Source organism: Perognathus longimembris, chromosome 21 (assembly GCF_023159225.1).
Source record: "Perognathus longimembris pacificus isolate PPM17 chromosome 21, ASM2315922v1, whole genome shotgun sequence".
Taxonomy (NCBI): domain Eukaryota; kingdom Metazoa; phylum Chordata; class Mammalia; order Rodentia; family Heteromyidae; genus Perognathus; species Perognathus longimembris.
The window spans coordinates 4,906,326-4,923,308 of NC_063181.1; the positions used below are offsets into that span (position 1 = coordinate 4,906,326).

Here is a 16,983-nt window from a genome sequence, read left to right on the forward strand (position 1 = left end):
TTTTGGTAAGCCCTGTTTCTACAAGAGCAGCAGGCAGTGACACCTTCTCGCGGTTCATTGCTGCAGCCACAGTCCTCCGAGCATGCTTTCTGTCGCCATCCACTTAAGCCAGTGCTAATGTTTTTCTGCACTTAATTCTTCTTCTTCTTCTTCTTCTTCTTCTTCTTCTTCTTCTTCTTCTTCTTCTTCTTCTTCTTCTTCTTCTTCTTCTTCTTCTTCTTCTTCTTCTTCTCCTTCTTCTTCTTCTTCTCCTTCTCCTTCTCCTTCTCCTTCTCCTTCTCCTTCTCCTTCTCCTTCTCCTCCTTCTCCTCCTTCTCCTCCTTCTCCTCCTTCTCCTCCTTCTCCTCCTTCTCCTCCTTCTCCTCCTTCTCCTCCTTCTTCTCCTTCTTCTTTTTTGGCCAGTCCTGGGGCTTCAACTCAGGGCCTGAGCACTCTCTTTGAGCTTCATTTTACTCAAGGCTAGCACTCTACCACTTGAGCCACAGCACTACTTCTGGCCTTTTCTGATTATGTGGTACTGAGAATCAAACCCAGGGCTTCGTGCATGCTAGGCAAGCACTCTTGCCACTAAGCTACAATCCTAGCACCCACCCCCCTCTCCCTCTCTCCCTTTTTTTTTAATGTCAGTTATGAGGCTTGAACTCAGGGCCTAGGTTCAGTCCCTGACCTCTTTTGCTCAAAGCAAGTACTCTACCACTTTGAGCAACAGCTCCGCTTCCAGATTTTGAGTGCTTAATTGGAGACAAGAGTTTCATGGGGACTTTTCTGCCTGGGCTGGCTTTGAACCATGATCCTCAGATGTCAGCCTCCTGAGTAGCTAGGATTACAGGCGTGAGCCACCAGCACCCGGCTGCACCTAGTGGTTAAGGCAAGAATTCTATCTGGAATAATGACTCATGGTAGTAGATAGTGCATTTTTCTCTGGTGTTTTCTTAGCATTATTTAGTACAGTTCTCACTTTATTCTGAAAGCTATTGTACATTTACTACTACATTGTCTTCTTTTTTGTAAATAATTTGTTTTCCTGATCCCTATCTCCAATATACTCTGTAGGAGGGAAAATAGAAAACCAAAGGTACCATTAAAGAGTTAAAATATAAAAGCCAGCAGCTAAGTTCATGAAGCATCTGCAGCAGAACTGTGTACTAAATTGGCCAGTTTGGATGGCTTGGGTGTCTTCCTTCCATTGAGTGGGAAGTAAGCTGTGATGTTTGAGATAATCCGCACTTTGTATCCCTGAGCTTACAGTGCATGTGCACACACAGAGTTAGAGAGTAATACAGGGCCACTATGAATGTCTTTCTGTCCATCCAGTAGGAGGGAGTTGTTTTTAACTATTGCTGCAAAACTCCACCCTACTTTGTTATGCTCTTGAACTTTGGAGGCCAAGGGTAACTGTCTCGGGTTCTTACATTAGGTTTTCTAGATAGATGAAGGGTTGTGTGTGGGGGGGGGTGTAGAAATTCATAAGAAAATGGAAAACAGGGAGCTTTAGGAAGACCTTTTTGTCTGGCTATATGAAGGATTGATCAGGACTTTGTTCAGCACTCGATACATTCCTGGGCCACCTATACCCAGTTGCTTTTGGTGCCCCTGCACAAACTTGAGATAGGTGTGGAGTTGGGAGGTTGGGCTTGAACTGGGCTACCATGGCGCTGTGGTATGGTTTCTGGCTGGAGTTTCATTTCAAGCTCATGGAGCCTGTGGGACTTAGCTGTCAAGGAGCAGAAATTGTCTCACTAGTTCTCATTTCTTCAGGCTGCTAGAAAAGGTGGGGAATTTGGATTGTGACATTCCAGCATATCCTGTGTAAGCTCTTAGGCATCTTGGCTCTGTTTGCCACCCCTGAAATTAGGTGTACAGGCGGCAGTTTAAGATAATTTCTTGAGGTACTTCCTAAGGTCTGGGAACTGTTAACTGGTCCTCGCCAGTGGCAGGTGAGAGCACAGCACCAAAGCAAATGAAATGTAAAGCAGAAGTAATGAGCACTCCCGGGGGGGGCGGGGGGGGGGGTTGTCCTTGAAAATGGTATGCTTGCAATGGAATGTCTCTGCTTCTAGCGGATGATTTCAGCTCTCAGGACAATCTTGACGACCCTGAGGCTGGTGGATGGGATGCCACCCTGACTGGAGAGGAGGAGGACGAGTTCTTTGAACTGCAGATCGTGAAATACCATGATGGAGAGGTAAGGCACCGCACTAGGGAGGATCTGATAGAAAGCAGTTGCCCCAGCCTGTCCAGGAGCCTTTTGAAATAGTTGGCAGGATAATCATTTTAGCGCTTACATTTCTCCACACATGGAAATGAAAACCTTTCATTACAACTTCCAGAGAGAGTGGAGCTTGACCCCCTTTCTGCCTGTCTGCCTTCCTGGTGAGGAATCTGACTTAGTGCACACCACGGGGCAGCAGCGTGGGGCTCTGCTCTGTTCTATGCTCGGTTCCCAACTCGGGAGTTGCATTTGATACACTGAAATACAGGAGCCTAAAGCCAAGAGTGTGTGTGGCATTTGATTTCACATTCTTTTATGAAGACTTAAAAGGCGAAAAAGAACCCTGGGTATGAGGGTGTACTCTCTGCTTGCAGCACGTAGGCGGCTGAGGCAGGAAGAGCATGAATTCGGGGCTAGCCTGGGCTATGTAGGGAAATACTTTATCCTAAAAACCAAAAACAAAACGAGAGGGGAACAGAGTTGATTTTGAAGGGTAAAGTGACTAGATGGGTGTATCCTGGGAGTTTATTCCCTAATTTTGAGTGTGCTTGAGAAATTCTATCAAGGATTTCAAGAAAGAAAGCTGACCTGCTGCTTTGCCAAGGCGCTGCTGTTCAGCGGAACCCTTCCCGCCCTGAGCTGTTTTCTGTAGCACAGTGAGCTTGGCTTTAGGCCGGGGTCGGGCGTGCGGTGGCGAGGAAGGCTGCGAGGCTGTTCAGACTAAAACCAACCACAGGATGGGGCAGCAGAAGGCAGTTTGCGATCCCGGCTGCGAGTATGGACAAACTTGAACATAGACTCCTTGATAAGGAACTTGTTATTGATGTTGAATTTCCTGAATGTTGTCGGCAATGTACTCTAAAGTGGTTCAGCAAAAATACTATGAATGAGCACGCGGGCTGCAGGGGGGAGAGAGAAAAAAGCAGAGGTGGCCGGAAGTGCATAATTGGTGAATCTCCTACTGTAATATTCCTTGGTGTTTGAGATAGGTGTGTGTGTGTGTGTGTGTGTGTGCGCGCGCACACACACACACAGGTGCACGCTTGCCAGTACCTTTTTTCCTTTCACAGCTGGCTCTGTGCTACTTGTCCACTGGACCTCTGGTCCAGCATTTGCTGGTTAATTAGAGACAAGAATTTCTTAGACTTTTCTATATGAGCTGACTTTGAAGCATGATCCTCAGTCAGCAGCCTGAGTGGCTAGGATTACAGATGTGAGGCACTGGTACAAGCTTGAGTTTTTTTTTTTTTTTGCCAGCCCTGAGGCTTGAACTCAGGGCCTGAGCACTGTCCCTGAGCTTCTTTTGCCAAGGCTAGCACTTGAGCCACAGCGCCATTTCTGTGTATGTGGTGCTGAGGAATGGAACCCAGGGCTTCCTACATGGGAGGCGAGCAGGCTGGCCTGGGAAGTCTCATGCCCTGTGCTTTTTAGACAGGTTAGTGGGGGCCACAGCCTCATAGTCGGTCGTCCTTTGAGCGCAGGCCTCACAACACGGAGCCCAAGCCGCAGAGGCTTCCTTGAGGAGGGGCTCTTTGGGCTTTTAGGGGAGAGAGCAACACGTCACCTCCCCTTCCTCCGCAGGCGAAGGCGGAGGCCTCCTGGGACTCGGCGGTGCACAGCTGCCCCCAGCTCAGCAAAGGCACCCCTGCTGACGAGCGTGTGTTCCTCATCGTGCGAGTGACGGTCCAGCTCAGCCATCCCGCAGACATGCAGCTAGTCCTGCGCAAAAGGATCTGTGTCCACGTTCACGGCCGCCAGGTGAGTCAGCGACTTGAAGGCCTCGTGTGGAGCCCTCACTCCGGCCGGCCTTCTGTCCAGACATGGCCTATAGCACTCCGAGTTCTGCTTTTCCAGGTGTCCGTTCTGTCCTGTCCCGTCCCATGTTGCTTCCCAGATGACTAGGACTGGTCCTTTGGCACCTCTCAGAGGCGCCACTGTGTTGGGTGACTGGGAGCCGTGGGGGGGTGGGGGGGTTGAGGGGAGGGGGGAGGGGAGAGTCGGGTGGGAGTAGTTGACTTTGCCTCTGGGCCCTGGCGGATCATCAGCACAGGGCTGCTTCCCTTCTCTTTCTGGGCTTTCCTTCCTTTGTAGCCCTTCACTCATCTGTTTGGCTTTGGGATAAAAAGTAAGTAGGAAATAGCCTGGGTCACTAAAGAGCAGCAGTTCATTTACATCTGCGGGAACCTCGGCCAGCACCCACTGGGCCTCGCTGAGTCTGAGTGCAGGTGCTTGCCACACCTGCGGAGATCCACGGGCAAGGGCGGAAGGTAGACCACAGAGGCAGGGGGTGGGTACAGTCTGCAGAGGACATGGCTGCCCCGTGAGGAGAGGAAGCCCCTGTGCAGGAGTGGCGGGAGGGGAGGGCAGGGCAGGGCAGTGGAGTACTGAGGGGTGCGGAGTGATGAGGGGGGCAGGGAAGGAACTATAGCTCAGTTACCCACCACCTCATCCCCTCCCATAGGGGTTAGCTGAAAACTTCTGGGTAGGACTTTAAACTCTTTCTGCCTCTAGCTTTGCAGATGTAAGCATTTGGGAGGTTTCTTCTGGAGTTCTTGTTAACTGGCTTCCCTCCCTTCCGTAAGGCATTCTCAATACGGAGCAAAGCAGTGCAGATGAGAATACATCTGCTCATTAAAAAGAGCACAGTCATAGTTGACAGACTTCTCGATGTAATCTCCACCCCCAGAAATTAATCTTTACTTCTAGATGTCACACTGATATCAATCTTTGAAATGAAGACTGGCGGTAATGTTGTTAACATTGCAGGTCTTTTGCTTGCCAGCCCAACACCGAATGTAGGTCTCCCGCTCGCTCCCCATGGCTTCCTTTCCGGGATGTCTGGGGAGGATTGAGAGAGACACACTGTTCTGGGGGAGCATCTTGAAGAGTTGTCCATTTCCAAACTGCCATCCTTGTTGCCAGGCCCCGAGCTGTAAGTGGCCCAGCCAGCGACTCCAGTGTCATCACGGAGAGGGCAGGGCGCTTTATGGAGTGATCACATCTGCACCACTTTGTTTTCTGCATTTTGTCTTTTAATGGTCAAAGCAACAAGTTGCCGTATTTCTTCCCGGCTGAAGTAATTTGCAAGTATTTGGAGACATACCATCTTCCCTCAATCTCAGCTATTTGATTCCTGTAAAGTTGCTTCTTTTTAAAGCAAGAACAGAAATTTCCATATGACCCTAATAGATGTGCATCAGCTTCTCTAATTCCATGCAAATAGAAAACAAAAAAAGATTAGTAGCTTTCCATACCACCCTCTACCACCCTCTAAAAGCAGCTGTGTCTGCGCCCCACCCTGGCTGTGCTCCGTAGACTACAAATCACATTGGAGGCAGCGAGGAGTGAATACATGGTCCCTCGCAGACGGAGAGGCTCGCGTCTTCTGTGAGCTAAAGGTCTCTGAATAAGAGAGAAATTATTATCAGGTGGGGTTATGGAATTATGTATATTTAAGACCAAATAGCCTGGTTATTTTCCTCTAGGATTTTTTGCACAGCCCACCTTCCCTTTTGCATGGGGGAGCAAGGCTCCCAGCCCTCTCCCTGCTCTTTCTCTTCTCATCTTTATTCAGCAATTGCATTCCGCCCTCATCCCTGCTCTCTTCAACCTCTGCAGGATGTTCAATCTTAGCAGCATCTCCAAATGAGTCATCTATGCATTAATTCAACAGTTCAATTCTTAACTGCGCAAAGAGCATAGTCAGCATAAACAATGACCAGGCACTCTTAAATCATTCTTCATAATGATCTTGCTTTGGTCAAGAATTTAATGCCTGAACTTGTCAATATTCATGGTACAAAATGTCCATCGTGCTGGGGGAAGAAAAATGTAAGCGTCACCAGTCCTTGCTTGCATCTTAGCTGGAAGGTCATCGTGTTGTCGATCCAGATGTGCGGGGGCAGCTGCCGTGTTTGAGCTCTGTGCTATGCATTTGTTGGCTTCAGGGCAGGGCACACATGCAGGTGTCCTGTCAGGTGGCTCCGTGTAGTAAGACAAAGGGGAGGAAACGAGTTTCATGTGGTGATTTCAGAAATAGGCTGGTTGTGTTTGTTCTGTGAACACAATCGCCTTTGTGCTGGTTCTTAGCTAATGTAAGCACAATTTTTTGAAGTGGAAAACTGTACCTTCTGTTTTGTTTTGTTTCCTAGGGCTTTGCTCAAAGTCTCCTAAAAAAGATGTCTCATCGAAGCTCTATTCCTGGCTGTGGAGTAACCTTTGAAATCGTCTCCAATATTCCAGAGGTGAAGGATCAAATGTGACTTGAATTTGCTAAAAATAAACACTTAAAAGCTAACTCCCTGAAAAGCCACCTACTGAAGAAATACATGTACTAAATGCAAATGTCTAAGGAGTTCCCTAATAATGCAGTGTGCTTGAGGCCTCAAAGGTTCTGGTCTCTGTATTTTGTTAACAAACTGGTCTTTGGGAAAGCAACTCAACACTTTTTCATTTGTAGAAAAGGATGATTATAATACAGTGTTATCGTCAGAGGAGGGCACAGATTCATGTTGGGTTTTAGAAGCAAACAGGAGTCCTGTTTCTGCCAGTTACTAACAAAGTAAATTTGGATAATTTTTTTTTTTGTTTGTCTGGTTTGTCCAAGCAGGGTTGTTTTTTGTTTTTTTTTTTTTTGCCAGTCCTGGGCCTTGGACTCAGGGCCTGAGCACTGTTCCTGGCTTCTTCCCGCTCAAGGCTAGCACTCTGCCACTTGAGCCACAGCGCCGCTTCTGGCCGTTTTCTGTATATGTGGTGCTGGGGAATTGAACCTAGGGCCTCGTGTATCCGAGGCAGGCACTCTTGCCACTAGGCCATATCCCCAGCCCCCAAGCAGGGTTGTTTTTAAGGACGAAAAGAGACAGTGTTTCTAAAATATTGTCCACGTACTAAGCATTCAATGGTAATAATTGTTGCTTAGCATGTCCCCTTTATTTTACCTTGCTGGCCCAAGGATGACCTTGGGCCACCTTCTGACTCCTCTCTCATCTTACCCCAAACTTGTTTACATCTAGAAAATCTCTGTTAGTAGAATATTCTGTAATTGATGTATCTTAAAATTAAGTGGCAGAGCCAGGTGCTGGTGGCTGACGCCTGTAATCCTAACTACTCAGGAGGCTGAGATCTGAGGATGGCAGTTCAAAGCCAGCCTGAGCAGGAAAAATCTGTGAGACTCTTACCTCCAACTAGCCACCAGCAAACTGGAAGTGGCACTGTAGAGAGTTAGCCTTGAGCAAAAGGCTCAGGGACAGCACCCAGGCCCAGAGTTCAAACCCCATGACCAACCCTCCCCCCAAAAAAAATTAAGTGGCAGTTTTCTCTACTTCATTGTACATAAAACAGCACTTCTCTTCATCTGAGGAACTCAATCCCCCCCCTCCCATCAGTTCTGGTCACTTTCCTACTTTTGTGAGTGGCCAGCTCTCATCAGAGGAACAGGAAGGGCTCAACCAGAGAGCCAAGTAAGGATTTGCCTGGCTTCTGTTCTGGTAGGCTCTGAGCTGTTGGCTACCACCACCCTGAAAGAGGGTCTGGACCAGGGTGAGGAGTGGGCATACTGCGGTAGGCTGGATAGTTGTAGCTGGGTAGTTGTGCCTTGCTGTGTTCTCTCTCTCTCTCTCTCTCTCTCTCTCTCTCTCTCTCTCTCTCTCTCTCTCTCTCTCTCTCCCTCTCTCCCACACACTACAGCTGCAGCTGCCAGTTTCTCCCCATCTCCCTAGTCTTGTTGGGTCTTCTCCTTGTCTAGCGAGTCAGCCCATCTCTTCTTCACTCCTCCCCAACGTGTTCCCAGGGTGATCCAGGCTCAGTGAACTGTGGTCAAGATGCTTACATATCCTGTCCTTTCTGATCAGTGATGGGTTATGTTTTGGGGATGGGGTGTTCTTTGCAGGAAGCAGTTATCTTAAATAGTTTCTTCTGGGTTTCATCAGCCTTTCACATTCCCCTGGTACCTTGTCACTGTGGGAAACACATTTGGGGTTTCAAAAGCTGATTGGGAGTGGATCTCCTTTGGAATCTATTGTGTCAGTTCAGAACTGTGTGTGTGTGTGTCCACACACTCCTGTCGCATCTTCTTGATTTTGGCACACATCCCCTGTTCTCCAGGATGCCCAGGGAGTGGAGGAACGAGAAGCACTGGCGAGGATGGCAGCCAATGTGGAAAACCCAGCTTCTGCTGACTCGGAGGCGCACATCGAGAAGTACCTGCGGAGCGTGCTGGCCGTGGAGAACCTCCTGACCTTAGATCGCCTCCGCCAGGTCAGCCAGGGGTCAGCACAGGGGAGGGCGCTACCCCAGCTTCGGTCCGTGCTTGGCTTTCTGGACTTCACAGTTCTATTCCACATAACCTTTGAAAAGTGACTGTCATGGAGTCATCTTGTCTTGTGCTCGTAGCGCTTATGTGGAGAGTGAGTGGAACCTGCATGGAAAGTGTGGCTTTGGATGTACCTCAGGTGTTTGTTCTGTGTCCCCATCCAGGAAGTGGCCGTGAAGGAGCAGCTGACGGGGAAGGGGAAGCTGAGCAGGAGAAGCATCAGCTCCCCCAACGTGAACCGAGTGAGCCACCTCTGCCTTCCTCCTCCTGCCGGGACTGCTCTCTGCGCCCCGTAAATCTTGCCTCAGCTGCCTCGTGCTTTCCTGCATTCATTCAGGAGTCTGGTCCCTGCCCCCCCTCCCCCCGCCCCCAGCCTCCAGCCTCCCCACCACGGTGCCCAGTGCTGTGGAGGGCATGAGCTCACCCGACTGGCAGCCACAAGTTGCTCATAGTCTCCAGGCTAGTCAGGTGCCTTGGGCAAGAATGCGTCTTCTGAGCTTCATATTGCTCACCTAAACATGTTGATTTTTTTAAAAAAAAGATACAGATGTACTTTACGTACATATTAATCATGAAAATAATTCTTCATAAAAAATAGGCTCATGGCTCCTAGATGTGTTTCTCTTTTCTTCGTTTTATATAAACACCCCACCTTTTTCTGGAAGCGGCACCAGGAGAAGCAGGGCAGGCTCTGCAGCTGTAGTGTAGGGAGCAGAGAAGGGTGGGAGGGCCCCCACCGGAGAGCCACAGGCCGTGGTGTCTGCCAGCAACCTCACCCACACATGTAGAAATGCCACCTGAATCTCAGGGCCGCATCTTCTCTACCCTTAAAAAAAAATACACTGATAGAGATGAGGCTTGGTATTGGGGTTACCAAGGTTTAAGATAAATGGTTTGTGAGTTTACAATTCCAGGAAAGGAGTATGGCCTCAGCCCGATCCTGGTGTCTGTGTTACCAAAGCAATGCCTCCCACCGCTCACCAGGCCCCAGGTGGCGCCGCGCAGAGCCAGCGTCAGAGCCGAAGCACAGCTGTTATTGAGAGTTGTGGTAGCAGCCTGGGCTTTGGCATGTCCCAAAGGCCATGAGTCTGCAGTCTGGGTCTTCAGCCTCCCCGCCCCCCCCCCACCCCTGCTGCCATCGGACTTGCCCTGATTTCCGGAGCTCTGTGTTCTAGATTGTGCACACCTGCTTCCGTTGGGGACTGATCTTCTGTCCTTTCTTCTCAGTTGTCTGGGAGCCGGCAGGATCTGATCCCCTCGTACAGTCTCGGCAGCCACAAGGTGAGTGTTTATAACTTTCTGTCAGTGCTAGACCCGAGCCCTTTCAACTTCATCTTGCTAGATCTTTCATGCTACCATTTGCGTGTTTATTTGATTAATTAATAATTTGCATTATGGGGGTTTGAACTCAGGATCTTAGGCTTGCTAGGCATGTGCTCTGCCATTTGAGCCATATGACTTTTTTGCTTTAGTTTATTTTTCAGATAGTATGTTGTGTTTTTTTTTTTTTCCTGAGTTGCCCTTGAACAATAATTCTCCAAGCCTTGTCCCCCATCTAGCTGGGATTAGACCTATGAACTTCCGTGCTTAGCTTCTTCTGTCAGGTAGTCTCATTAACTTTGCCCAGGTTGGCCTGAAACCTCCTTCTTCTTGACTACCAATTAAAAGTAGCTGGGATTTCAGGTGGAAGCTAACATACCCCGCGTGTCATGGTACTTTTGCATTCCAGAACTCTGCCTGAGCATCTGAACTATGCCACACCTATTGGAAAGCGTTCATCTCTTTTAATTTGTCATTTCAAATAAGGTCTTCTACACCCTCTTACTGGGATTACTTTTTGCTTAAGTTCATCTTTCCATTCCTTTAGGTATTTCATGTTGAGTTTTTAGTAGTAAATAGAAAAGTATTGATGTAATTATTGAAAATTTCTGAGAAATAAGAAAATTACACATAAAATTAATATTGTTTGTTAGAAGAAAGTAAAGTAAGGGATCAGAATTTTTGCTACAATTTGTTTATATAGCTTTGTCCATGTTGGAGTTGTAAACAAAGAGAAACTTCTTATTGACCCAGAAAAGAGTTACCACCTCTTGCACCAGTCTTGTCTGGATGTCACAGGTCAGTCTGTGCCTGTCACTGTCCCAGGGACCTGGCTGGATGCTGGCACTGTCGCATTGGGCCTGTGACTGTTGGGAAGTCAGGAGTGGACACTGTTGTACGTGGCAGCGTGTGTAGGAGCTGCTTTAGAATAACAGAAAATGGGCTACTTCATTACTAATGTTGAGTGCAGTTCATGATGTTATCCTCTTTTAAATGGTTCTATACTCTGTTTTTGTATGTATAGGATACTTCCCTTACAAAAACTTAAAAGAACAAAGAAGATAACCAATTACTAATTTTACCATCTAGATTATTAGTTTGCCTACAGTGAACACACACACACACACACACACACACACACAGACACACACACACACACACACCCTGTTAACTTGCTAGGGGTTTTCTACGGCAGGTGTGTAGCCCTCATAACTCAAGAAGGTGATGCAGGGAGGCCTGTCCCAGAAAGACTTGCTGAAGTTGCTGTTCTTTTATGTTTAGTGCATTTTTGAGGTATGCTTAAATTGTCATCAGTGAAAGGGTATTTCTGAAGCAATTGTTATTTTGGAAATCTCAAAGACTCACGTTTGCCTTTCTTTCTTTTTCTTTTCTTTTGGAGACTTCCTGCATTCCTCAGTTTTCAGAGATCTAAGGAGAGGTAACAAATCCATTAGGCTTTCCTAGTGAATAGGCTACAAGTTCTATCCTGCTATTCCTGCTGTCTGAGCCTTAACCCTTACCACACTTGCTTTTACCTTCACAGTCCAAATGTAAAGTAATTCAATATGGTGCAATCCTTATCCATCTATAAGTGGTACCTATGAACTCTTCTGACCCCAGAATTTTGCACAGAAGGGTTATCTGAGTTCCTCTGCAGGGAAGGATTTATTTGTCCAAGAGCTTCTAGTCTGAAGTTGAGATGCTGGAACCTGCAACGGAGATGTCTCCAGCTTACCTTAGTCACACCACCTCGAAGACTTGCATGGGTTCTGTCTGCGTTCTCTGTTCACTTCCGTTAGTCCGTCTGTGAGAGCATTACAAATGAGAACACAGGTAGCACTGGAAGTGCTGTGCTTCACGTCATAGCCCCTCCCACGAGAAGACGGGGATTAGCAGAGGTGGCCTTTCGAAGCTGGGGAGGCCACTAAGACAGGTTCTGATGGGCCTCCTCTTCATGGTCTGTTCATGTGGCAGAGCACAATCTGTGGTGGGCATCTGTGACCTTAGAGGGGACAGGTAGGCAGGAATGGAAGTCATTTGTGCCTGTCGGGCAGCAGAGGACCAGGAAAGGTCCTAAGAACAAATTCACTATTTTAATCTAATAACACTTGGAACCTGGCCAGCTTGTTTTGCGTATACCCCTTATGTGAGAGTTGGAGTTGTTTTACTCAGCTCCCACAAGATCAAATCGATGGACTAATTTTTTAAAAAATAAAATTTGATTATTCCACATTTAAAATTCACCTTAGGACCTCAAAGATAAGTCTTTCAATTACACACATAAGATATGGCTTCTGATTGAAGTGTTGTTGCTATTTACTGTTACCAGATGTTCCATCGTCGTTTTTTTAAATTGGCATAATTAAATTTAGCAGGCTTTTTATAACCGCCTACCAACAGATATTAGGTGCAGAAATCATTTCAGCCTGTTGCTGTCCTCTTTGCACCTCAATATTGGCTGTGTATTGAGGTCCTTAACAAATGTATTGTTACCTCTAAAGTGCTGGGGAGGAAATCTGCCGTTACCAAGTGATCTATGCTTGCCGTCTCGCTGGGGTTTCTGGTGAGATCGGGAGTCCTGTGGCCTGAGTGACTGAAGGATGTTTGGTCAGCACACCTGAGCCGTCTTATAGCCACGTCACTTTCCCGCACCTCCTCCCCCGGCACAGCCCTGCTTTGGGCTGACGCCAAGCGTGAGTCACTGCTCTAGGACATTAGAAGCTGCTTTGGACCTGAAATGTCACTGGCGCTTCTCTTTCTGTACCTCTGACTTTCCTTACCACAACTGGGCCCTTTTACGGAAAAGAATTTGTAGCTGATAGGAGAGCAGGGATAGGAAAGCCATTGATGTTCGGTGGGACCAAGCAAGTCCTCAGCTGTTGGCTTGCTGACTACGGCCAACTCCAGATACTTGCTGGCTCGCAGGGAATTTATTTCTTTGAACAATAATCCTCTATAGTTATGGAACTAGCAGGGGCGCCACAGGAAGCAAGGGCCTCCTCTCCTGTAGCTCCTCATCATGGCCCATTCTGAAGTACAGCCAACACGCAGAATATGAGAAACATCATAGAGATTGATCTTTTCATGTTTCAGGTGGGTAAGGCGAACAACAGTACTATGGTAAAACCCATGTCCATTGACCTGAAGGTCTGAGAGTAGGTTCTATTTACTCATAGTCCCAAATTTATAGCCCTCTGAATCAGTATGTTTAGCTGAGTTGCTTCTCTCTCTCTGTGTCACTTTTTTTGTTTTTTTTTTGGTCTTCCCCAGCATTTCAGTAAAGGGAAGAAAATGCTAGACCAGCAACATGTATCAGACTTACTAGAAAGACAGTTCTTGCCCTGTGTTGGGGAAGACAGACGTAGTCAGACCCTGAGCACAGACAGGTTTTATCTCTGCAAGAGAATTGAGGTGCACAGCCGTGACTCAGCTTGTAGTCCCAGCCACCAAGGAGGCAGAGATCTGAAGGAAAGGAAGTTTGAAGCCAGCCCAGGCAGAAAAGTCCAAGAGAGATGATCTGAAATCATCAAAATTATCTGAAATCACCACTTGAAGCATGGCTCAAGTAGAGTGCCGGCCATGATCAAGAAAGCTTAACAAAAACCCATGGTCCTGAGTTCAAGGTCTGGTACTGAAGAAGGGGGTGGGGAGAGGGAAGGAAAGGCAAGGAAGGGGGGGGAGAACGTGTAGTGCTGGAAAAAGGATACCGAATAGTATAACTTTCCGTCCAGCAACTCCCCGAGCTCTGGGTGCCCAGTGGAGGGGGGAAAGTCTCATGCCCCCGTTACCATCAGATCTGTTCTCGTGAAGCAGAGCCTGGGCTACTCAGAGCATTCTGGAACCTGTCCTCAAACAGACTTGACTACTAGGGACAGGTGGCCTGTGGTCCCTCAGGCTGCGGTGGCTGTGACGGTGTCGGGTGACCCCTGTCACTCTCGCTTGAAATCTCGCAGGCCCACGCGTGGCTCGGGCAGCATTGACGTCTCCTCTAACTCTATAGGTTTTCTCACCCGGAATGTTTGGGAACATCGCAGTGGTTCTGCCCTGGGGGGTGATGTGGCGTGGAGGAGTGGCAGCCGGGGACCGCGCCTCGGAAGTGCCGCTAGCCCTGTGGCTGTGGGACGGAGGGCATGCCTGTGGCCTTTTCCACTGGGGCCGTCTGTGTGGAAATAGCACGGATGCCGATGGCCAACCAGCAGCTCAGTTTCCCCGGGACAGTGTCAGCTACCGGACAGGGAAGAGGACCCAAAACAGGGGAATCAGTGAAGTCTGTTGTCTTGAGAGCAACCTGTGTGCGCTAGAAACCAAGCAGAGCACCCCCTTCTCTTCCTCCGAGAAGCTTCAGGGCTTCCTGGCGCAGTGCTGTTCAGGCACCTGATTGTCATGTCCCAGGCCGCACAAAACCTAATTAAATTTGAATGCAAAGGACATTAACAGAACATTAAAGCACACAAATCGCTGTATGACCCATAGTGGCACACGTGCTCATGCAGTTTGGTTCATCAGTTTCTCTCCCCCCATCCTGTGCCCCTGTCGGTGTTGTTTTCTTTGCTTCCTAATGAGTGCTGAGCATCCAGGCATTTTAAAAAGTGCTGTCAAGTGCCGAGCCGCTCCCTGGGAACAACAGCAGCATCGGTGGTAAACACGATGCACATCACTTAGGGCTTATTGATTTTTTGATTTTATGATCAGTACTTAGGTTGCTGCTAAAAGCAGATAGATTCTTAATATGTATCAGAACCCTTCAGAGCAGTGGGGACTTGCTTGTTTCCATTTTGCTTTTCAGGCAGTTTATCTGGACAACATGAGTTAATAGGGTCATTCATCTGTGGAATGCTAGCCGAAACTAATATTAAGTGCCATTATTAAACTCTGGTGACAAACCCCGAGTGATTATCAGAGGATCAAGGGGAACATAAAGTCCACTTGAAATGTAAAGCTGACTACTGTACTGTCCACGAACCTGTGCTTCCAAGAATTTCCCGTGGATGGGTAGAAAGGCCCGCCCCCGGGGAGGAAGAGGAGGCCCCTTCCTCAGCAGTACACCCTGGGTTTCACTGTCCCTAGACACAAGAGCAGAAGTGATCTCAGGAGAACTTCAGAAGAAATCTCCTGATCCATCTATTTGAGGAGGCAAGAGAATATAGCAGAAAGCACATTGGGGTGACGCATTGGGAGACTGGATTGCAAAGAGGGATGGTCCACAGTGAGGTAGCCCTGTTATCACGAGAAATTAACACAGATGGTGAGATGACAGGCATGAAGGAAAGAGGACTTCGGTCATCAACCCTTTTATTTTGAGGAGAATGATGTTTCAGTACTATAAAACAAATTTTCCTTGAGTATTTTAAGGGGTTTTTTGTTGTTAACAGATTAATTTGAAACAGTGACTGATTCTGTCCTTAATAGGGCCGGTGGGAGAGTCAACAGGATGTATCCCAAGCAACGGTTTCCAGGGGAATAGTGCCAGCCCCCCCAGTTCTCTCCGATTGTCCCCAGAATAACCATTCTCCAGATCCAGGTAAGTGATCTTTTCACGGATCCGTCACTCCCATGAAATGAGAGTATCTTTCACAAAGAGTTGAAGTCAGTATTTCTGGCTGGAAAATGACTCTTCTACTCACATCCATCCAAAATTGTCCCTTCCGTGGGTTCATGGGTTGGGTTTTGTAATGTCAAATCCACCCTGCCTCCCTCTGATAATTACTGCTCCAACCTGGAGTGTTAATATTACTTCACTCTGTTTCCTGATACTTTGTGTCTGTCCTGTGATCAATATCCATCTGTAATGTCTTATTTATCATGTTATATCATGTTATATCTTTGTTATATCTATGATTGTATCATAGAAAGACTTTGAAACTGTTTTTCTTTATCTTCTTCTAGTAGAGCTTATGTATGCTTGGTATTTTACTATTTCCTTGATGTTTGACAGAAATTCTCTGAACCTGATTTTTTTTGGGGGGGGGGATATTTTCAATTGTGACTTGATTTTTTTAAAATAGAGAATTAGTGAGATTTTTATATTTCTTAGGAGTCAGCTTTCATGTTATGTTTTTTGAAAGATTCAACTTGGTTATTAAATTACTACATAGCATAGAGCTATACTTTTGAGACTTGTAGGATCTCTTGCATAGTTCCTTCTCCCTTTTCTGATTCTGATAATGATTTTTTTCCTGAATAACTTGAAACAGGTTTAAAGAATGAATTTCACCAAACTAAATTGTTTCCACATTTCAGATCTTTTGTCATGTGCTTCCAATATTATTTTATTTAAATTATCTTTAAAGTTTCTTTCTGGTCGGTCATGGGGCTTGAACTTTGTGCTTGGGTGCTATCCCTGAGCTCTTCAGTTACTCCACCACTTGAGCCACAATGCCAATTCTTGTTTTCTGGTGGTTAATTGACGATAAGAGTCTCATGAACTTTCCTGCCTGTACTGGCTTTTGAACTGTGATCCTCAGATCTCAGCCTCTTGCGTAGATAGGATTACAGGCGTGAGCCACTAGTGCCCGGCTTAAAATCAGTGCAGCTTTTTTTGTTGTTGTTGATTGTGGGGCCTGAACTCCGAGCCTAGGCACTGTCCTTAAGCAAGCAGTGTATTCCCTATTGTGCACAATTTCCCCTCCCCTATTCCTCATTGGCTGAGTCCTTTGGGATGTTCAAGCAGACATTGTTTCAGCTTCCTTATTTTCTGTTAACAGAAGCACTTCTTGGAATGGGTTGACTTTCAGAAGGTGCTGGTTGTTTTCATACTCCTTTGTTCTCTTGTAGCAGGAAGGGTTTCTTGGGTTTGTACTTTCTGTCAAGTACACAGTTTTTACTTCAGTTTTTCATTTCACTGTGGTCCACGCTTCCCACTGGTTGGTACTTTCCTGATGCCCTTTTTGCCCACCTGTTGTCTAGGGCCCTTCCAGGTTCAGGAACTTATGGTCAGTAGCCCTCAAGTCATGTGTAAACAGACTCCTCTACCCTGCCCCTCAGTGTCAGATGCTTTGTCTTGAAAATGGCCCATGACTGACTTTATGTCTCTCCCCCCCCGCATTGTCTCTTTCTTTTTCCTCCCTTCCTTTAAAAAAAAATCATATTCTTGCATCTTCTGGTTGGATAATTTCCTCTGCTATTTCCAGTCACATCCAGG

At 47.1% G+C, this 16,983-nt stretch overlaps 1 protein-coding gene across 2 annotated transcripts in view; it reads left to right on the plus strand.

Annotated features, from left to right (window-relative positions):
- Kif13b (kinesin family member 13B) overlaps window positions 1-16,983 on the plus strand; it is a 130,110-nt gene that overhangs the window by 94,301 nt on the left and 18,826 nt on the right. For both annotated transcript variants that reach the window (XM_048330316.1, XM_048330315.1), the window contains exons 30-36: window positions 2,061-2,185; window positions 3,794-3,970; window positions 6,364-6,456; window positions 8,315-8,467; window positions 8,687-8,764; window positions 9,750-9,803; window positions 15,252-15,363. In XM_048330316.1, the coding sequence (XP_048186273.1) occupies window positions 2,061-2,185; window positions 3,794-3,970; window positions 6,364-6,456; window positions 8,315-8,467; window positions 8,687-8,764; window positions 9,750-9,803; window positions 15,252-15,363 (792 nt within the window). The remainder of the gene's footprint in view (window positions 1-2,060; window positions 2,186-3,793; window positions 3,971-6,363; window positions 6,457-8,314; window positions 8,468-8,686; window positions 8,765-9,749; window positions 9,804-15,251; window positions 15,364-16,983) is intronic.